We start from the raw sequence: 22,835 nt of genomic DNA, 5'->3' as shown, positions 1-22,835 counted from the left end.
TGCCTTCCTTGGTGTAACGACCATAGACTACTATAAACGCGCTCAAAATACAACTACCACGGTTAGCTAATTAGCCAGCGCTTGAGGTTTTGTGGTGCAAACGACTTCGTCATCTGGTGAGAAAAAATGTCAGCTGTAAATAAAACCAGCTCAACTAACCTTGAAGTGAGACTAAAATGTAACGTTTACTCTCCACGAAAACACATAAAAAGGTAGGTAGCCGTTTGCCTGCTAACAAGGACAGCTGGGACACAGGGACAGCTCAACCTCGAGCAATGTTTACAATTTTTTTTACTACGTTACGTGTGTGCACACGTCCCGGGGTAGAGCGGAGACCCACAGCCCTGTGGAACGGATCAAACCCCGCTCCCACGGACTGCTCCGGAGTGAAAAGCGAACTACTCTGAATGTTCAGCGCATGCGCACTGCGCAGAGTATTACGACCATCACTAAACTTGGTTGTTTCGGCGATGCAGCGTTCGCTTTGCTCTGTGAAGTGGGGCTCCCGATACAGCGTGTTGACCTCGAAAGGTATGCATTTAGAAATAAATCACTGAGTGACAGTACTGTGTAACGTTAGAGGGAGATTATACTACTACTCCATAAGCACAGCTACAGTTATTTTAGCAGTTTCTTTGCTCGGAGACTGAGAGGTTCCTAGGCTAGCACATGTCAGAGGCGGTGATCCATTTGTCTTTTATAATTAAACCAAAATCTCTCGTCGAGGACAAACCTTGGGGAAGTCACTTCAAACAAGGAATCAATCTACCCCCCCTCGATTTAACGCACAGTTTTCTGTTACCACACCACATTAACATAATTCGTTGAAAAGTGTAACGTTAATCAACTGACTTACCATCACGAAGAGTTAGCTAACGTACTGCTAAATTATGAATGGTTTTAAATGTCCCCTTCTTTTAAAATATAGGCTATATTTGCCCATATTACAATAATGCCGTATTATTGTCTTAACAAATCACGACTGACCCCGACTAGAGAATCTTGCCCTGAGCCTGGGTCCCAAAGTCAAAACATGAATAAGGGGAGGTGTCATCTTATCTTGCCATCCTCCCTCTAAAATCATGAGTGTGGCACAGACCAGCAATACACAACACACACACACACACACACAATTTTGGTCCAAATCTTGGTTCCAGACTGCAATATATATGACAACCCACATCAATAATGTATTGATTTTCATTAGCTTTTATTCATCAAGTCAACCGATTGTTGACTTCATGTACAGACAAGACATTCATACAGTAATCAATAAGCTATTGAGTTTCTATTGTAATCTCAGGTGAAATATCAGGTCAGCTGTACTTTTTGTTGTCACTTTGGATTCAGCCGTCCACCTGAACTCATCCATTCAGAAATGCTGATTGACAAATTGAAATTAAAAACATTTGATGGAACAGCTAACGGTTGTTGGCTTGTCATGCATATACTGTATGATGTGAATAATCAAAGTTTATTGAATACATATGACGCCCTCTGTCAGATCTATATAACAAATATCATAAATGGATTAACTATACGGAACACGTCTGAAAATGTTTTTTTTGTGTGCCGAGGAATCACTGAAGAGTTAAGGGGCGTGTGTGTGTGTGTGTGTGCGTGTGTGTGTGGGTGGGTGGGTGTGTGTGTGTTTTCCTCATGTGTGGCGTCTATGTGGCGTGTGACTGTGTGTATGTGAGTATGCATGCATTTTTTTTTCATCTCTTTCCTTTATTTAAAGTATTGTTGTTTTTTTCAATACAATTATTATGGATGTTGTATATTACTGTCCTTTTTATTTTCTCACATAAAAAAGACTTAAAAAAGAATGTTACGTATAAACAGTTAATGTAAATATTTGTTAAAAAAAATGAAATCTTGCAATAAAGTACAAAAAAATATATATACAGTATATATCAAAGCGCAGCACAGCAGCAGTGTAAATAAATGTTTCTCATGCTGTTGCCTCTCTCCCCCTGCAGTGTCTGTCCACCAGCAGCACAGCAGCAGTATCAATGTTTCTCATGCTGTTGCCCCTCTTCCCCTGCAGTGTCTGTCCACCAGCAGCACAGCAGCAGTGTAAATGTTTCTCATGCTGTTGCCCCTCTCCCTCAGCAGTGTGTCTGTCCACCAGCAGCACAGCAGCAGTGTCAATGTTTCTCATGCTGTTGCCCCTCTCCCTCTCCCTCTGCAGTGTGTGTCCGCCAGCAGTACAGCAGCAGCGAGTCTCTTGACGGCCACTATGACAGGCTGTACCCCGGACACATCCGCACCAACCCCGTACAGAAAGCCTTGCTGGCTGTCGGGTCAGGCGTGGCCGCGCTGCAGAACCCCTACAGACACGGTGAGAGACATGGCTGACATGGTCATTCTCCAGTTATTCCCGGGGGGGTCCTCCTTTTAATGTTCATTATATAATACAGAAACTTTCACCGCAGACTTTTTATGTTTGAAGAATTAAGGGCAAACTGTTGTAGGAATCTGTGTATGAATAAAAAGGTGCAACAATGTTGCAAGGTGCAACATTTTTGGGGGCATATTTCTGCATTCAGCTGTCTTGTAGACCTATAGAGAGGCAAAGTGAAACGTCACTTCCTGCTTCAGCACTGTACCAGAGATTTTCATCCGCCATTTATTTTCCCATAGACATTTCGTAAAATGCTTATACAATTGTTGTACTTCGTCGAAACCAAACGGTTCAGCTAACACTATAATCGGAAGAGACCATAGAACATTTCACTCGGATCAAAACTTAAAAAAACAACATCGAAAACATATTTCCTTTAAACCCGCATTTTTTTAAAACGTTTTGGTCCCTCCTGCGATCTCTCCTGTTTCTAAATATATCTGTACCGTTTGGTTTGAACCAGTAAAACCTTTTATACGCATTTTACGAAATGTGTATGGGAAAATAAATGGCGAATGAAAATCTCTGGTACAGTGCTGAAGCAGGAAGTAGGTGGTCACTTTGCCTCTCTATAGCCATTACTCTGATTAAACTTAAAGTCAGGCAGTCTATAACCAATCCTGTTGAAAGCTGCCAGGCTCGCTCAACAAGTCTCTGTGTTGGAATCCATGATTCACTTTTCAGGAACTGGAAAGTTTTTGAATCGTTTTGATTTTCGTTTCTCAGTAAATTGATACCAAGAGGGGTAGATTACAGTTTCCCTTTAATTAGAAAAGCTTCTCAAGCTGGCATGTTTAAAGGCTTTAAAAAGTGCTTAGTATGCCTGCTACCCTGCAACTTGCAGGGGGCGAATCTGTTATTTAGTTTTTACGACTGGAGACAGCAGCTGTCTTAAAGATATAGAATAGAATAGAATAGCCTTTATTGTCATTGCACAGTTCTCCATACAACGAAATTAAGAGTGCTTCAGCTGACAGTGCATTCAAATCAGACGTTAAAAAATCATTCAAAACATTTAAGAAAAAAACATTAAGAACAGATAAGGACACATGACACCTAGACGGGGGGGCAAAAAAGCAGAAACAAAACAATAATAAAATACAAATAAATACTGCTGAGGTAGTAAGAGAATATTGCACGTTGATATACTGTATTGCACAAGTTCATGTATTGCACTGAGTGAGAGAGTTAACGGCTGCTGGGATTGTTTAGTCCGGACGGCCCATGGAAAGAAGCTGTTTTTAGATACCCTGACATTTTCTCTTTCAGACAGACACTCAATTAAATGTAGGGAAAAGGGCAGTAGGGAAAAACTGGTCACCAATACACAGAGTCACATTTGTTTTGCAGCACAGAAGCAGGCGGGTTAGCTTTTCGTTGATTGTCCAATACTTGTTCTGCAAACCAACCAAGTTCATTTAGGAATTTCTCAAGCAACATTCTGAGAACGACTGCACAATTTCAACAAGTCATAAAATAATCAGTGTGACCATTTTAACAATGTTGAAAATGGAATTAGCTTTTTCTTTTTTTTTACCGGTTTGTAGGTTAAGCAGCAGCTAGAGGTCGCACCTTGGCACAACTCTTTATTATACTTTGAACAGATTTTGAATTCCTTATGAACGTGTGTTCACTGTACAGACATGGTGGCTGTGCTCGGAGAGACAACGGGACACCTAGCCTTGCTAAATCTGCGCGACAGGATGAGAAACGACCCCGAGGGCTACGAGATCCTAACGTTAGTCACTTTAACACTGTCACGCAAAATCTGCCCTATGTACTTTAAAATTATCTATTGTCATGCCTCGTTTTGTGAATGGAGGTGCGACCAGTGATTTGATTTTTGCCTATTTTGTTATTTACTGGTTATCACAGAGAAAGGCCCCGGATCCGGCTGTCTACTCTGGATCTGAACAGGATGGCGTCACTGCCGGATGGCTCTTTCGGGAGAGAGTATCTCCGCTTTCTGGAGGACAATGTGAGTTGTGGGGGTGGGGTTTGCACAACTCCAGACACATACAATGATTTGGTAGTTGTTTCTTTTGTTGGCGCTTCATCAGGATAAACAAACTGTCCTTTTTAACTTGTATTTATTTATTTATTTTTTAGTCTCACTTTCTTTTTCTTCATTATTTCCCCCTCAGCACGTGACCCCTGACTCGAGGCTAGACGTGAGGTTTGTGGACAACGAGGAGCTGGCGTACGTCATGCAGCGATACAGAGAGGTCCACGACTTGTTGCACACCTTACTCGGCATGCCCACTAACATGCTCGGTGAGTCGGTCCTGACAGAATGCGCTATTTGCCATTTCAGTCCATCAGTGTCCTGCAGAAACCTGCCATCTACAAAAAAGTTGACATTTATTTTATTTGAAGTGTCGTGAAACACGAATTGAGCATGGCATGGCAGATCTGTTACTGTGAAAAAAGAGTCCCGCACACTGTTAAGTTGCAATCAAATTTGTTTTACTGTGACGTTTCGGTCACCGACCTTTTTCAAACAAACTTTTTTTCGTTTGTTTGAAAAAGGTCGGTGACCGAAACGTCACAGTAAAACAAATTTGATTGCAACTTAACAGTGTGCGGGACTCTTTTTTCACTTATTACGGACGTTTTTGTCTTTGCCCGACGCACCTGTCCTGAAAGATGTGCGGAGTTTCTCTTCAACAGATCTGTTACTGTAACTTGTGTCGAAACAAAACACAGAAGTGATGAGTGAGCTGAGTGATTATGTCTCTCTGGTTTTCTCTCACACTGAATTGATTAAACACGAAACTTTAGAAACGGCACATATTGCTGAAGGATTTCACCTTGAAGTATGCTTAGACAGACGTTAGAGATATCAGTCTCCTTGTTGGTTCTGGTTCTGAGTGATCCGTGTCTCTCTCTCTTGCTGTCAGGTGAGGTGGCGGTGAAGTGGTTCGAAGCCGCTCAAACCGGACTGCCCATGTGTGTTCTCGGAGCCGCCTTGGGACCGCTTCGCCTCAACCCAAGGTGCAGTACCTTTTCTCACACCTCGGACGATACTTTCGCTTAGGATAACCATTATTGCTCATCTTCTTAGAGTTATGACTTGTGTAGTCAGCAAATTATCCCGTTTTAATTTGGCAATAATACTTTTTACAGTTTGGTTGTTGGAAGCATTTCAGGTTTTTAGATAACAAAACGAAAAGCACTAGTTGGCATAAAGTAAGCTTTCCATTTCTTCATTCCTGAGTTCTAATGTTTCGCAATTGCTCATGAACATTTCACACAATGTACCAAAACATCTGAACATCTGATTGCACCATGATGATGACTATATTTGGCTGTTATTGGGGAAATTACTATAACAAGCAACATTTTGCTAAAATAGTGCTATACAGTAATGACTATAAGCTTTATCCCATGTGTGGAAATGTTGGCCTTAGAACAAGTTGAAATACATAATTCTTCATTTGTATTTATTTATATAGGGACAGATACACAACATACTGTAGAACATCTGCCAACTTCTGATGACATGTATCCCAGCATTTGTAGCCTTGGAAAATGTGCAATGCCCGTCCTTAGAGACCTTAGAAAGCAAAGTACAGTAAAAGGCAATAAAATAATAATAAAAAAGTAAAACATAGACAAGGATATCATTAAATCATAAAGATCTGTCAAACATTCAGTCATTCACTCATGGAGCAACACAAACAATCATACAAAGGACCCATAACCCACAAATCCACGAACACAGTCAATTATGGGAACATTGGTAGTTGTTCTTCAGCATCTTTATTCTCTAAGCTGTATCTTTAATTGACTATTAAGATTTGTTATGCCTCCATGACAGCCGTGGGCGGAGGCATTATGTTTTCGGGTTGTCTATCCGTCCGTCCCATTGTCGTTAACGCTATATCTCAGGAGGGGATTTCTTCAAATTTGGCACAAACGTCCACTTGGACTCAAGGATTAACTGATTAGATTTTGGTGGTCAAAGTTCAAGGTCACTGTGACCTCACGTCTGCCCCATTCTCGTGGACCCGATATCGCTTTGTGTGCATTTCTTCAAATTTGGCACAAACTCGAGGATGAACTGATTACAATTTGGTGTGACCTCACAAAATAGATTTTTGCCCAAACATACACTACCTTTTTTTCAATTCTTTCAAAGTCTTCACTCTATTTAGGAGTCTGCACAGACGTGGATGTAAACTGCAACGTGGCGGAGGCATACAACTGCGAGGCGGTTATTTCTAGTTTTTTTTATTAGTCACCTCACAACCATCACATTTTATGGATCACCCGCTTTTGATCAACTGCCTTTTAGTAGTGAAAATGCCCTTTGGTTAGACAGCGCACAGGTTACACATGAATGGACCGTGTGACAGAATTGGTCTCTTGCGTGAGAAGTTCCTTTATTTGAGCCATCTGGCAAGAAACCACAACCACCTTGCCAGACAAATTACATTATGAATTACTCAGAGTTTAGTTCTTGTCACCGAAGCCTCTAAGAGCAAAAGTGCACCACACAAATTAGGGACAAAGGGACAAATGGAAAATTCAAATTGGCAAGCAAATTAGGTACCTGACCTGGTTTCTGTTTAGATTCTGACGGTTGAAAAACCTTTGTGGATTCCCCATATGTGACGAAATACAGCCTCGGATGTATTGTCCCACAGAGTATTACTCTATGTCAATGCCAGGAACTGTTTTTTGAGAACTATGTGTTTTTTCTGTCTGTAAATCATTAATACTTCCTAAATCAATAACAATAAACTTGACAGTTTTTGGGGGGAACTTGGTTTTGTACCGCTGATTTGACACAATAAAACACTGGTCATGTGTTGACGGTTTCCTCTTCAAACCCGTGTCCGTGCGCTGCCCGTTTCCTCTCCCATGTCACCTTCTGCTCTCCCAGTCGTCTGCAGTCGCTGGTGACCTCCCTGGGTCCCTGGGCTGTGCAGAGCGGTCGGCAGGCCCGCTGCGTCCTCAGCATCTTCTACGAGAGGCGATGGGAGCAGAACCTGGAGGAGCTGAGACGAGAGCTGAACATCGAGCCGCCTCCCGTCGTGCCCGGTGCCACTTAGCCCGAGGAACACCCGAGGAAGAGCCCAAATAAGATTCATGGCTTGACAAAAGGCTTGGTCGAGAACAGTGGAGAAACCAGAGATGTTTGATGTGCCATATTGTGGTGATTTCTTTGTGCTGGATTGTATTCACTGCTGAGGAAGTAGAGTGAGGGGGGATTTCGAAGACAGAGAGACTAGCACTTTGTTAGTGGGTCATCATGTGTATATGCATGGATGGATGGATGAATGGTTGTATGTGTGTGTGTATATATGGGTGTATGTGTATGTATGCATATATACATATAGCCTACCACAGTGATACTCAACTTGCGGCCCGGGGGCCAGATGTGGCCCGCGCGATAGGGTGCCAAGTGGCCCCCTGGCCATTTTCTAATTCATAATGAAAACTATAAAGTTTGACTGAGCTCCAGCTAAATCCTCAAATATCGCCACCTGCTCACCACCCAGGTACTTATATGTACTAACAAACTTAACTTAACCTATCCTGTGTGCACAAAATGTCAGATTCAACTCTGGCTGACACCCCAAATACCTACAATCCACTACAGAAAAAATTATATTATTAATGTTTGTTTATTAACTGCCCCCTGGCCTCCTGTCATTTTGCAAAAGTGGCCTCCAGGCAAAGCAAGTTGAGTATCCCCGGCCTACCGTATGTTTATATGAGGTCCGATATGCCGTTGAGGTCCAGCACTGTTGGCCGATGCCGATTCTGGAGAGCATGGGGTTTCTCCTGCAGTGCCGATATCATCATGCTTCCCTGGTTTGCACATTCAAGCCACATTTTTGGTTGCTGTCTCTGGACATCTGGAGTTGATGTTTGAGAAGCTGTGGGATCTTTGATTTTTGTTGGTTATTGTCTTGTTGTGTATATCCCCCCCCCCCATAATTTATTTTATTTTAATGGTCTATTATTTTCTTGTTTTTTGTTTATTGTCTTATGGTGATGTTTTTCACTTTTATGTTACAAAAAGAAAAAATATAAATAAATATATTGATTTAGAAAAAAGTACTTGGTTAGTCCCTGAGTGATTGATACCTGCTGATCACCCCCCTGGAAATCAATCTCCCTTCTTCTTGTACAAAGTCTGCTTTGACTTTGAAATGTGAATCATTTGGACGAGTCATTTCACACACAGACAGTCCGTTAAAGTCAGGGCAAAGATAAGTTACCATGTGTTCTGGAGACAATGTAATCAGTATTGTAACAGACAATAGAGTATTGTTTGTTATCTGATTGAGGCAATGTGTAACCTTTTATTACAGCCTGTGACTCACTCTTTGTGATATACTTTACATGGAAATACAGTCAAACTCTATACTTTGGATATGCTGATTAGATCTCAGGTTTATGAGGAGCAATTTCACATCAAGATCAAAGCCAACATCATTTGATTTGATCTCAACTAACTTATGTTTCATTCATAAAAATGTATGATTGAATCTATGAGACACTCATGAAGGCTGGGGGGTCGAAAATGTTTTTTTTTGTCATTTATTAAACTTAAAAATATTCCTTTCCTATTTCTAAAGAGTTGCAAAGGTACCGCTACCATGAAGAAGCAGGTCAAGAGTTTTTTTTTAATGATTATCACCTAATTATTACCTAATGAAACATTAGTAATTAAATGACAGACCTCAAAACCGTTTACAGTTTTCTGATATACTACTGATGTTCTAATAATACAAAGCTGGTTGAAAATGGGCGGAGTGTTCCTTTAAGCCTTTCCTTTTATTGCTACAGCCATTCAAACAACTGTCACATAACAGAAAGAAAAATGTTTTTGTAAAATGCTTGCTTTAATCACTATTGGCTTTTGATGCAATCTTTCAAGATAACTTTCATTATTGTACTTATATTGTATTATGAATGTGACAATTATATGTGAAAAATCATAGGGCTATAGACCTATATTCCCAGTTTAAAAGCAACAAAACTAAGATCAAATACACCAATTCAAAATGTGTCATTGCGGTTGTTAATTTCCTTGTGGTTATGGGATTCAGGAATTCCACTTATTCTGTTAGTGTGTGCTTAGTGTTATCTGTTAAGGATATGATGTCATCTACCGGTAAATGTCTAAACTGTAACGTAACATCCAGGATGTTCTCACACATCCTGTTTGCAACACCTCAAACAGTTTGCCCTGACAAGTACAAGGACATCGATTTCACAAAGGATTTCAACTGCTTCCTTCACCGAATCCATACAATCCCTGTGACCTTCGACAGTTAGGTCATGATTTGTAAACGTGTTACTCTATTCACATGAGTCCAATCTGACGGCCTGGAGCATCCTGGGTCATTCCACAGATGCAGTGTAATTTGTGGTTCATAGCCATTAGTGCTGAAATGATATTAAAGGAACACTCCACCAATTTTCAACCAGCTTTATATCATTACAAAATCAGTAGTTTATCAGAAAACTGTAAACCGTTTGGCAGGTATTCATTTAGTTTAACAGTTATTGAGAGTTGATTTGAGTGAAGTTGTGGACCAGTTATGCCATTCATGCACAAATGACATCACTGGTCCACAGCTTAACTAAAATCAACTCTCAATAACTGTCAAACTAAATGAATACATGCAAAACTGTTTACAGTTTTCTGTTATACTACTGATTTTGTAATGATACAAAGCTGGTTGAAAATCAGCGGAGTAGGGGGCATGGTGGTAAGCACTGTCGCCTCACAGCTAGAAGGTCCTGGGATCGATTCCCACCTGGGACGCTGTGAGCGCTGAAGGAGTGCGCGCCCGTCCGCATGTCCTCGAGTGCCCGCCGTCAAAAGGGCCTTTCTGTGTGGAGTTTGCATGTTCTCCCCATGCCCCCTGGGGGTTTCCTTCATATAGGAACCCCTCACCAAAACATGCAATATCCTGGTCGCTGATGTGGTGCCTCCTCTGGTCAAACGGAGGGAGGGGAACTCGTTGGAATAGCGTGATCCTCCCACGTGCTATGTCCTACGGTGAAGCTTCCCCTGTCAGGTGAAAAGAAGCGGCTGGCTACTCTACTGCCCATGTCTCGGAGGAAGCATGGAGCCAGTTTCAGCTCTCCCAAGATTGGCAGAGGGTGGAGCAGCAACCAGGATAAATCAATTAAAATGAGCCCTAACGGGGGATAAAAAATCGGGGGGGAAATATATATATTTAAAAAAAAATCGGCGGAGTGTTCCTTTAAGCTTGTTTAGATGGGAAAAAGTTTGCACTATCATGAGTCAGTTAAGTCAAGTCACTATAAATGGCCATGGAGAAAAATAATCATCACAGGATGTTTCATTGTGCTGTGGCATCTCTGTACTTCTTTTGGTTCTTTGTAAATTTGGTCGTGTAGGAATTTAAGCATATTGCTCTTGTCTCATTAGTTGGTCTGGGGAAATGCGTTGGCTGCTTGCCTAAAAGTATTTTTAGTGTCAACTTAATATGCTTATGTGCTTTTGCTCATAACTATAAGTGAGTGGGAGTTATTCATGCTCACAAGCATCAGTTTAACAACCTATCATACATCAATTCAGTTTCAGGGTGGATTGTCATGTTGCTGATGAACTGTAGCTGCCCATGGTCCTGGGATGACAGTTTTATATCAGCATAATCAACGTTCTCCTAAAATCTCCTGATGCATGATGGTGTATAGAGTTTATAAACATAAGTTATAAAATTGCTGTCACTGTATATCATCAAATCAAGTGTATCATGTTGATAAAATGTCAAAAGATAGCCTGTGTGGGACATAATGATCTTGGTTGTACAATCTTAGTTTGACATTGCTGCCCTCTAATGGTTTTCTGCCTACACTGCAGATAGGTGATGATGTTTGCGTCTCCTTTTCAGTCATAAATCTGCTGCAGTCTACTGTGACCACCCTCCCACTGTCCTGGCCCTGTCTTGCAGGAGCCTGGTAGTTGGTAGCCTGGGTAAACCCATCCCCCACGTGACCTGCTCTCAGACCTGTGACTGGGAACTGAGAGAGCAGGTCACGTGGGTTTACCTAGGCTAGGTAGTTGGGGCTTTAGGGTGATTGGGTGCACCTGGGCCCAGTGAACTCTTTAGGCTTTTAAAAGCCTGCTGACCATTCAGTCTCTCTCTCTCCTCACCGATACTCCCTTTGTTTTGTCTTTTTTTTTAATGCAGTTTGTGTTGTTTAGTCTTTAAGTTTCAATTAATAAATTATTGTTAGAACTTTTATTTTGACGTGTGGTTCCCTCCTTTTGTTACTTCCTCCAGCCGGGTTGTAACACTACTACCAAGGTGGAAGCATTGTCATTGACAGTTCATATCATGACCTTCAGGTCACACGTCTGCTTTGTCAAATACAAAGGTGTTTTTATAAGCCTGACCCTCATTCGCTAATATACCACACACCTTATGTAGCCCCGCCCACTTGACCCAGGTGTGTTATGACTTCCTGTTCAAAACACCGTCTGTTTTACCTGCTCACTAGTACTGTACTGTCACAGGAAGTGTCAACACAATAGGAAGTAACTGGCTGACCCCTGTGTTGGAACATAAGGTGAATACAGGAGGCAAGCTTCTTACAAAGTTGAACACAATATTGTTCTCAACATGTCCAACTATAAGAAAGACTAATAGTTTACAGTTACACTGGCTTTGTCAACATGTCCGTGTCCCTACTCAACTCTGAGTAAATGTTAGTCAGCATAAAGGAAACACAATCTTTGTATAGTCATGGAAAGTTCTACTGCAGAGTTCACATGTTTTCACAGGTTTACTGAATATATAACATTCATACATCATACAAAGTGATCTCTCAGAAAATGTAAGTAGCACGTCTCTTTGCCACAATAATTAAAGCAGTACTGGATCAACCAGTAGAATTATTTTTTTTTTAGACAGTAACACTCTTCAAAAATCTTCATTATATTGATCAAACCGGTAACAAAAAACATTCATTCATCATCGTATTAAAAACAAATAGCAAACGTCATAGAAACAAATCAATGTCAGTACACTTAATTACTGTTATAGCACAACTACTGTTGATCAACATACAGAAATCGATGAAATTGTTCAAAACGCAGTAACAAAAAAATCTAGTCCTCACGATCAAGTATACAGAATAAATAAAAAAAATGGTTTCCTTGCCAAAAACTGGAGTTTTCATTATTGCACAGATGGAGAAATTAGTCTTTGGAGCTGCTGATCATATATTTACATGTAGATGAGTTGTTTGTGACCTGTGACCTCCAGTCCAGCTAAACAGCGCCACCTCAGTGCAGTATGGTGACGCTGCGGTCGGCCACGGCGTAGGCGGGCAGCAGCGGGGCGGCGAAGGCGTGCGTGACAGAGTGCAGCACGGCGCTGGAGTCCGGCTCGTAGAACAGCAGCGTCCGGCTGGGCCAGTCCAGCAGGAGGCCTATGCTCCGGGGCCTCCTCACCACCTGGAGGGGCGTGCTCTTCCCCGCGTGGCAGAAGCAGAACTCCCCGTCGTAGTGGGACAGCACCCAGGACTGGCCGTTGTAGCCCAGCCGCGCGTCGTTCCCCGTGCCTTTGCGCTCCACGCTGGCGTAGCAGACGCCCACCTTGAAGGCCCCGCTGTGGCCCACGTCCATCACCCAGCTGTGCGTGCCGGAGGACAGGGACAGGGAACCCAGCGCGTTGGGCCAGCAGTCGAAGCGGGCCGGGTCGTAGGGCGGGGACTGCGACTGGCGGGCTTTCTTGGGGAGGAAGGTCAGAGTGCAAAGGTCCTCGGAGAGGGAGAGGAGAGGGCTCACTGTGCGCTCGTCAAACTTCAGATTGGCTGCACCGTAGGCTGAGGGAAGAGGATGGACTGGATGTTACAAATCAAACTAATGTTGCAAAATGACCAGTCAGACATCGCATGTTCAGCTAACTTGACGCCGCCAGATGGATGGGTTTGCTTCACATTCTGTTTCACAAACGACAACAAACGGTGGTGGTTTTGTGAACTTGTGAACTCAATACCGCCCCATCTGGCGGAGTCAGGTTAATGTTCAGCAGCATCTTGAGAATTCTTTAGTCTAAGGAAATCTGCTGTCTGATGTCATTAGCCAATGAACAGCCAGGAATGGGTCAAGCGCTACTTTTGAATGCTAAAATAAAGCTGATAATGTACAATTTGATTAAAGAAAAAAACTACTTTCAAAGTACAACACAAACTGTCCATGTTGCTGCAACTCGACAGTGCTGCTTAATCCAGGACCTTACTTCCTGGAACTCTTGAGAGTAAAAAAAACTGGTCCATTGGAGTGAATGGAGATGTCGCAACTCTTCTTACACGGCTCTGGTCTGATGTAACGTTATAGACTCCGCCTCTTCCACAGGGAGGTCAGATATCACCTTGGCCACATACACACTGCAGCACCCCCTGGGGGCCCAACTGGCAGCATGCACCATTAAAACTCAGTCTCATCAAGAAGACACAAAGTGCTTAGTCCTGTAAAGTTCACACATACTATTCGCTTTGGAAGGAGAGTGAAAGGCATATTCTACAACCACACTCGCCGCCAGAAAGATTCAGGCTTTTGTGGCCGCAGCGAAGGAAAAAAGTTGTGATATTGAAGTATTTGGGCAGAGTAGGATAAAAAAACAAACATTAAATGATACCAAAGGTTGCGACAGCACCTCGCTTAAAACTGCCAGGTTTATGAAGACTTGACAGGAGCGTCTGGGCAAAAGCACTCGCCTACCACCGCGGAGACCCGGGTTCAATTCCCGGCAGCAGCACTTTAGGCTTGGTCAGACTGTCTGCGGGTGGGAAGCGGGTATGAGTCCTGGTCGCTGGACTAGGTGTGGTTGGTCAGGCCCGAGGGGGAGGGGAACTGGGGGGAATAGCGTGATCCGATCCTCCCACGTGCTACGTCCTGCCGGTGAAACTCCTCGCTGTCAGACTGCACATGTATTGGAGGAAGCATGTGCTAGTCTACGGCTCTCCCAGGATCGGCAGAAGGGATGGAGCAATGACAATTGGGGAGAAAATAAGAGAAAAATCTGAAAAGGCCTCTGAAAAAGATTGAAAATACCTCTCCCAACCTTGAATAGTACGTTGCAGATATGGTTCATTTTTCCATTCTAGGTATAAACGATTATTTGTTTCAGGTGCATCTTCTATGTAGAACCATGTTCATACCACTCCCTCACCCTGTGTTATTTGTATTTGAATGTGTTTGCATTGCAAGTTGACCCTGATAAGTGCACTACCTAGACACAAGGGTAGGTGCAGTCATAGGCACACATGGCTGCTGAATTGTCACCAACTAGCTTTTCAAGCTAAAGACAAAAGTTGCTTGGCCATGTTTGCCAAGAGAATCACAGTAGTCTTTCCAACAGGGCTTTACCCTATAAACCTGCACAAACCACATAAACCTATGTGCAGTGAGCGCCCCCTCTATTCACGAGTTTCCTGATGAGACCGTGGGCGCTTCCATGACACCCTCCCTGTTTCCAGCTGCCGGTTGCCTGTTTCCGCCCAGGACCGTTCATAGCGAAAGAGACTAAAAATAATCATAATAATTGTTGTGACTTTGTACCTACCTATGTCTTGTAATGGAGCCCCCAGCACAATCATTTCACACGTGCATAATTGTACAACGGAGTGACAATATCTTGAATCTTGAAAGAGAGAGACCGCTAAAGCTATGTTCAATGACCAAATAATAAGAGTTCCGGTTTGGACGTTTAGCCTTCAAAACAAAAGCTGCCGCTATGCAACCACATGCTATTTTTTAGCAATTTCGGCTAAAATAAGCCCGTACAGTATGAGTGAATTAACATTCACCTAGTTTTTGTAAAATATCGCCGCTATGCAACCACACAACGTTACTATTTTTAGCCATTTCGGATGAAATAAGCCAAACGTTCCCACTCTTTGACAGCGGCGTGCGCGTCCTTGCTAGTGATATTTTTTTAAACAGGAAGTCGACAACCGGCAACCGCTGAGAATCATGGGAAACGGTAAGTCCAGAAATAAGGTGAATAACCCCCAACCTCCTTTTGCTATTGCTTTAGTGGCGTATCTATTGTCAGAAGTTGAACAGATGGGTTCAGTGGGACTTTGATTAAGGTGTTTGAGTCTGCTTCTTTTGCTCTGAGCATTCAATTGTTTGATTGCTCGCTGGCACTTCATTTAGATCAGGTAGTTTGACCGGTTTATAATCGTTCAAACCGAACGCACCGTTTGGCCCCAGCAGGGCGGCGCTGGCCCACAGGCCTCTCAGCAGCTTGCTGTCGCTGCAGCCTGGACTCAGGTTCAGCTGGTCCGTATCACAGGGGTCGCCCACCCCCTCCGAATCCTCCACTCTGACACACACACACACACACACACACACACACACAGACACACACACATACAGGCACGCGCACGCGCATGCACACGCACACACACACACACACACACACACACACACACACACACACACACACACACACACACACACACACACACAGGGGGAGAGAGAAGGGAAGACGGGTTACTTCTCTGGGACGTCCTAACCACGAGACGGAGCACATAGATTTCTTATGATGTCTTATGATGAGCATGTGATGAAAGATTACCTGTCAGCGATCTCCTGGGCAGCAGTCTGAGAGTCAGGACAGGAAGCAAATGATTACTACCATCAGCATCACTGCACTTTATCATCATGACCATTATCCAAACACCACTATGTGAGCCCAGTCCCCTTTATTCTCCAATTATCTGCCCACAATGATCCCCATTCATCTCTTGACTCCGCCCCCTCGGTGGAAAACCCAATCACAACTCGCCAGAATAAAATGTTGGCATTTTTAAGGGCTCTATCTTCCGACAGGCGCTATCTCCCCTAATAGCGCTTTGCGCACCTGTTTGCGCGTGCCTTAATGTAGGGAAGATAGCATTCCGCCTTGCGCCGTCCGCCGGGTGTTCTGCCGAGTTTTACTCCCCCGCCAATCAGCAAATAAAAGCATCCCCACCTCACGGGAGCATACTTGTAATCATTTATACAGAAATGTAACTGTTTAAAAGTGATATAATTGTCTGGTAGACGTGACCTTCCCTGATTTCTTAAGTTAAAACAGTCCCGAAATATGTTGGGGATGCAATTCTCGGCCGGGATGCGGAAAGGTTCACGCCACGTGTCGCAAGCGCAAATTAGAGCCGTGCCAAAATCATCTGCGCCCCAAAATGTCTGCGCAAACGGGATTTGGGCAGAATTATTCACAGGCGTGGCCAGGCAAGGCTGGGCATTACGTCAATCAAAACCAATCAGATTCCCGTCTCGCAATGGTTGTTTGCGCGAGGCATGCAATAGGCTGTAATTCTCTCCATGCGTAATAAAGTGTACTCACTCGTGCGAGGACAGAGAGAGCTTATTGACAGATCGTCTGTGGTGCCAACGACCCTCCGGCTTATGAAGGTAAATAGGCTATGTCCATTGTCCAACAAGTTTTCTCAATTCATTTCCCTCTTTGCGATGTGATAAAAGTTTCTCAGTGAGTTATAGTTGATTGTCTCACTGAATTATCTGCTAATACCCAGTTTTAGCAGCATAATTTGATGTCTTGGCGTGGCAAGGCTGTGCGTAATGACATATCCAAAAGGAATTCCACTTTCCACTGCGCAAATACCTCTGTGCTGGGAGCACAGACGTAATCTCCGTGCAGCGCACCCAGCGCAGAGAGGTATTTGCGCGTAAGAGGTCATTTTCAAAGCTCTTAGCGCAAAGTAATTGCGCGCTGCTGACGATAGGGTAACTCCATGCATAACCACATTTTACCGCTGAAACGCCTGCTTTGGCTTGTGGCAGCCAATGCCCAGTACAATTATCACAGGCATGTGCTTGTGTCCGCCCCCAATTTGCATTGCGCACGGCGTTAAACGAGCGCAAACGCTAAATTAGCACTTTTGGGAAGATAGAGCCCTAAGTTTCTAAAAGCCACGGATATGTTCAATATCAATGTTTCTGAACAAAAAAGATGTTGCATATTAACATGTCAACAAGTTCAACTCCACAGGAGCGTTTCCAACGTAAATTTGAAAATGTGGTTAATTTAAACACTTCTCAGTTTCCGGTTAATTTGAGAACATTACGCAAATAAAACAACTTGGGTTATGTTTAGGTAAAAAACATGTTGGTTAAGGTTAGGGTTACGGTTTGGGTTAGGCTTAAATAACAAAAACATTAAATGTGACTTACGGTTTAAGAGATAGACTTTGGAAACTCGAGTGTTTTACACCCTCCATCCACTCCGCCCACAACACCCTTACTGGCCACGTGCCATTTCAATAGCAGACCCTATAACATTAATATACACGTATCAAGAAATGTTGATATGCAACATACTTTTGGTTTGCAAAACGTTGACATTCAACGTATCCGTGGGTTTTGCAGATGCATAAAATGACGACATTTTATTCTGGAGACTGAGCTGCCAAACGAACATCACCGTTTGTCCCGTTCTCACCGCCAGCTGTGCGTCCACCGTGTGCGTGAGCATGTGGACCAGGCGCGAGCGTGTCTGCGTCAGGCTGCTCAAGGCCTGGCTCCAGTGGGCCCTCTGGGTGAGGAGGCACTGCTCCACCCTCTCCTCCTCCGTCTGCACCTCCTCCAGGAGGCGCTGCTCCTCCTCCTCCAGGGCGTCGCGCACCGCACCGACCTGGGCCAGCACCTGCTCCCTGGCGCCGCTCGCCGCCGCCTGCACGGACGCAGAGAGCGGGCGAGGTCAAGAAACACTACAGGACATGGTGGTGCAGGAGCAGGAACACTGAATGGTATTGAATTCAGCGGGGTAATGAATAAACATTATATAATTATTACTATATCATTATTATTACTATGGGCAACAACATGACAGTTAAAGATACAGTTTTCTAGATGTGAACATACTCTAGCACCTTCCCCATTGAGACTCCTATATGATCAGACATGCTTTCAAAAAAAGAAAATCTTTTCTTTATTAAACTTTGCCGTACACTCACCGATCACTTTGTTAGGAACACCATACTACTACTAGGTGGGTATCAACTTTCAGTTGTGTCAGTGTCAAGGGTGTCCCGGTTGTTGCTCCACCCCCTCTGCCGATCTGGGGAGAGTTGTAGACTAGCACATGCTTCCTCCGCTACATGTGCAGTTACCAGCTGCTTCTTTTTCACCTGACAGCGAGGATCTTTTACCGGCAGGATGTAGCGTGTGGGAGGATCGCACTATTCCCCCCAGTTCCCCTCCTCCCGCCCGAACAGGTGACATGTTGCCTTCTGAGATGCTTTTCTGCTCACCACGGTTGTAAAGAGGTGATCTGAGTTACTGTAGGCTTTCTGTCAGCTCCAACCCATCTAGCCATTCTCCTCTGACTGCTCTCAACAACAAGGCGTTAAAAAATAAATAAATAAAGATTAATAATGCTACTTCACTATTGAGGACACTGAAGCATATATCAGTCTCAAATGCTCAAATAGTTTGTTGTTTCTCTTGCTCATGCCTTCACAATGGCAAGGTGCTTAATACTGTATTAAGGATTTGTAGCTTCAGGTAAAAAGATGACAAGACAGGTGAATTACACCGGTTTACCAGGTTTTGTGGAACCGGCCCTTCAACGTTCACCTATGAAATATGATACAGGTGTAGGTCCATGTTGATTTGTGTGGATGGATTTCATCTTATCCACGTGGTATCACATGACAGCTTTTACTTCAGATGTCGTGGAAACTTAAATTCAGTGGTAGTCAGTGGGAGTCGGGGGAACCTTCTCACCTGCAGCATTCGTTCTTTGGCCGTCAGAGTCTGGTCGATAAAGCGCTCGATTCTCAGTGCCTGCAGCTGCATTTTCTCACACACGTCCACCAGCTGATTCTGTTGAAAGAGGACACACACACACACACACACACACACACACACACACACACACACACACACACACACACACACACGTTGTGATTCCTGACACATCGTGACATCAGAACGCCGCCAGCTTGAAATGCAACTTGAAAATCCTGTCTCCCCAAACGCCAAGGTGAGGGAATGATCATGGAAAACCTCTGTGGTACTTGCAAAATGTGGCACACCCAAGAAAGTATTAGATAGGCCTAATATGAAGCACACACCTATACTAAACAAATAAACATTTCACACACTGGAATACAATTTCAACACATTTCCCCAGACAAATCCTGTGGTTGTCGATTTATAATTGCTACTCTACCTTGCTCAATACAACAATGACAATGCAATCTCAAAATATGAAAATGCACAATTTATTTTAAATGTTTGCAAAAATCTCTATAAACTAATAACTGTGTCTGCATGTTATAAATAGAAAGTGATAGATGCAGTGGATGAGGTAAAATGATGATCAACTTCCTTATGATCAACTTCCTTAAAACATTGATACTACTTCTTTATACCTAAAGAAGAAAAGGTTCAGGGATACTTGAGTGGAAGTTGCCTAACCCACCTAACCTATTTCCTATTAACTAACCCCTAGGGGCCTAGGGTATTCCCAACCCCCCAAGCAGTGAAGGCGAAACATTAGCCTATTGCACCTGCCCAAGTAAATCCCCCAAACTACCAGCAGCCTACTAGTATGAGTTAAGGCACAGCTCAGTCAAGGCAGTAATATAGCCTTATTATAATATAATAAATACTAAAAACTACATAATTTGAGTGTAACTCAACTCACCCGGACTGCGGTGACTCTAGCGGCCAGCGGAGTGACGGTGTGTCCGTGGCAGGGGCCCACGATGGCGCAGTGGGAGCAGATGAGTTTCTGCTCGGACGCGCAGAACCAGTCCAGCTCGGACTCGTGCTCCACACACTGCTCACATTCGCCGGAAAATATCCCCGACTCGGTGTCCGAGGTGCCGGCGGCCGGCGATGTGGCCCCGCCGGCAGCCGGGGAGGAGGTGTCTCCCAGCTGGGCTGCGCTCAGCTGCAAAGTCAACGCGGAGAAAATGGGTTGATCACAGTCCATATCCAGGCTTTTCAGACTAGTGTTGATGGTGGTCTCCTCCTCTCCGGTGTCTGTGCTACATGTTAAATCACAGGTCTGTAGTTCTTCGGTCATGGCGCCGCTGCTGTTGTAAAAGGCAGAGCGCACCGCAGGGATAAAAACGAAAACGCGACAGGTGTAGCGACAGAGGAGTGGAGTCGCACCTGCCTGCTGTTTGTAACACAGGTGTAACAGGTGAGCGGAAGGCGGAAGTGACTAGAGGTCAGGGCTGAAAAGCAAGATCAGCAGCTGTAACCTGCAGCCACAAACTTTTTGGTCCACTGGCTTTCAACCGTTTGATATGGGCGTCAGCCAACTGCCATGTGCTTTGAAGTCATGACGTCATACGTGAGCTTCTACTGTAGGCAGAATCATGGTCAGAAATACATTGAAATGTAGTCAGTTAATTAGGTCTACTGATTACAAATTACATGAAAAAAAATTTAATAAACAAAAAACAATTGTAATCTAAGCTTAAAAGATTGATGCAGTCACCAAAAAAAAACGAGGGTCTAATACAAATACTATTTTTTTTCTCTTTCATCATCTCAACATTTGCAATCAACATTTTGCAAATAAAACATTTTGCATAATTCACCTTTCATAGTGGTCAAATCAAATTACCCTAAAAAGGCCTTTACTGCAGGCATGTCTACAGGTGTCGCCTACACACTCTTAGAAAATAAGGTTCATTAGGGTTCTATAGAACCTTAAAGTTCTAGGCTACATAAAACCATTTGAGTGTTCCAAATACAAGCTATAGAACTCTTAAAGGTTCTAGAACCATTTCTTCTTGGATTTAAGGAAGAGCCTCTTCACCCTTGGAAAGTCATTAAGGCAGTCCATGGACTTCATCAGCAACACCACCTTTGACATTGGGGTTTGCAGGACCAAAATTGAAGGAACCAAAACCTGACACCAAGATTGCACTCATTTCCTCTCTTTCAGCTTCTTTCAGAAACCACAAGTGGAACTGTGGAATAGTTGTTGCAATGTTTGCATCCTGACTGGAGGTGACCCCAGCAGAATGTCCAGCACGTGATGTCACAGGTGTTGAACGCCCATTTAGAATGCCACCATTTTCTCCATATTTCTGCCTTGGGGGCCCGTGATTATTGTTATTATTATTATTAGTAGTAGTAGTAGTAGTAGTAGTAGTAGTAGTAGTGGTGGTGGTGGTGGTGGTGGTGGTAGCAGCAGTGTAGTAGTGGTGGTGGTGGTGGTGGTGGTACTGTAGTAGTAGTAGTAGTAGTAGTAGTAGTAGTAGTAGTAGTAGTAGTAGTAGTAGTAGTAGTAGTATGGGCCCAAAATGTAAATTCTGAAGAAGAAAAACCTGCAGCATGCTCTTTAAATCTAAAATGACTTGAAGAGAGTTGGAATACATCACAATTATGGGTGAAGCATTCTGGGTCTTTTAGTCAGTTTGAGGGGGGGGGGCTGTCTTTTGTGCTGGGGGGATGTAGTGTGGATTGGAACGGCAGGTGTCTGTATTGAGACTAGCCCCTTACGGAACTGTTTTCAGGCATATGACGTCATCATCTCCCCTCATGACGTCATATGCCCGAAAACAGTTCCGTAAGGGGCTATATTGAGACTGTCTACTGGCTGGGTTGTTTTAAAGATGTAATCACAAATGTAATCAAGCTTCCTTGACAAATGTAACTATAATCTGATTACACTTCTTTTATGTAATCTGGGCTGATTACAGTTACTTATTTTTGATAATCTGATTACCTAATCCTGATAACATGTATTCAGTTTCTACCCAACCCTGACTAGGTAGTTTTTTTTAATGATCATGTTTTATTGCTTTATACACAAGCCTATACAACACACAACCAATATAGCCACAATACAACACAACCATGATTACAAAACAAATGGAGACAGACAACAAGCCAACAACAAACAAACATACATATATAAAACCCCGGAGGATAGGGGGGTTGCAGAGATTAGACAAGAAATTCCCGCTTTCAAAAAAGGAAAGAAAAAAGTAGTGCCTATACATGTGTGTGCTAACAGCTAATATGGCTACTAGTTTCCAATTACATTCACTCAATCATTGATAAATAATGTATATTGAATTATCAATAATAGGGGTTAGCCGATAAAAATGACAAATGAAATTAATTCATCCATTCATTCATTTCATCCATCTGTCATCCATCGATTCATTCATCATTCATTCATTCATTCATTGAATTCATTCCAGTAGAGTAGGCTATACAATTTTAATAAAAGTACAGTAAATGTAGCCTACAGGATTGTAAAATAGGTGTACGAGGCATAAAATGCACAAGTTAAAAACATACACTAAACACCCTACTATTTCATGTAGGCTATTTGTTCATTTTAATTTACGAATTTCATCACCACTTCACATTTTACATGCTATTACGATCAGGGTACTAAAGTATAATTCTATTTTC

At 43.2% G+C, this 22,835-nt stretch overlaps 2 protein-coding genes across 3 annotated transcripts; one reads left to right on the top strand and one right to left on the bottom strand.

Annotated features, from left to right (window-relative positions):
* Positions 1–470: 470 nt before the first annotated feature.
* Positions 471–8,393, top strand: coq4 (coenzyme Q4 homolog; the record flags this gene model as incomplete). The annotated part of the gene is made up of 7 exons (XM_083657653.1): positions 471–531; positions 2,195–2,344; positions 4,049–4,145; positions 4,283–4,385; positions 4,552–4,681; positions 5,308–5,401; positions 7,296–8,393. 7 exons carry the CDS (start codon positions 471–473, stop codon positions 7,462–7,464), a joined length of 804 nt encoding a protein of 267 aa, XP_083513779.1. The 3' UTR covers positions 7,465–8,393.
* A 3,784-nt stretch (positions 8,394–12,177) lies between these two features.
* Positions 12,178–20,500, bottom strand: bspry (B-box and SPRY domain containing). Of its 2 annotated transcripts, none has more exons than XM_083657945.1 (6): positions 20,095–20,500; positions 19,170–19,268; positions 17,866–18,114; positions 15,997–16,022; positions 15,617–15,741; positions 12,178–13,234 (listed from the first exon to the last, which is right to left on the bottom strand). In XM_083657945.1, the coding sequence occupies exons 1-6, from the start codon at positions 20,476–20,478 to the stop codon at positions 12,693–12,695; spliced, it is 1,425 nt and encodes a 474-aa protein (XP_083514071.1). In that variant the 5' UTR covers positions 20,479–20,500; the 3' UTR covers positions 12,178–12,692. The 2 variants fall into 2 exon arrangements, with proteins under 2 accessions (XP_083514071.1, XP_083514072.1); XM_083657946.1 differs by having other exon boundaries at positions 17,884–18,114.
* Between the last annotated feature and the right edge of the window lie 2,335 nt (positions 20,501–22,835).

The sequence above is a fragment of the Poromitra crassiceps genome (genome assembly GCF_964638095.1).
Source record: "Poromitra crassiceps genome assembly, chromosome: 21".
NCBI lineage: Eukaryota > Metazoa > Chordata > Actinopteri > Beryciformes > Melamphaidae > Poromitra > Poromitra crassiceps.
The sequence above is the reverse complement of the archived record's forward strand: the minus strand, read 5'-3'. Positions and strand labels throughout refer to the sequence as shown.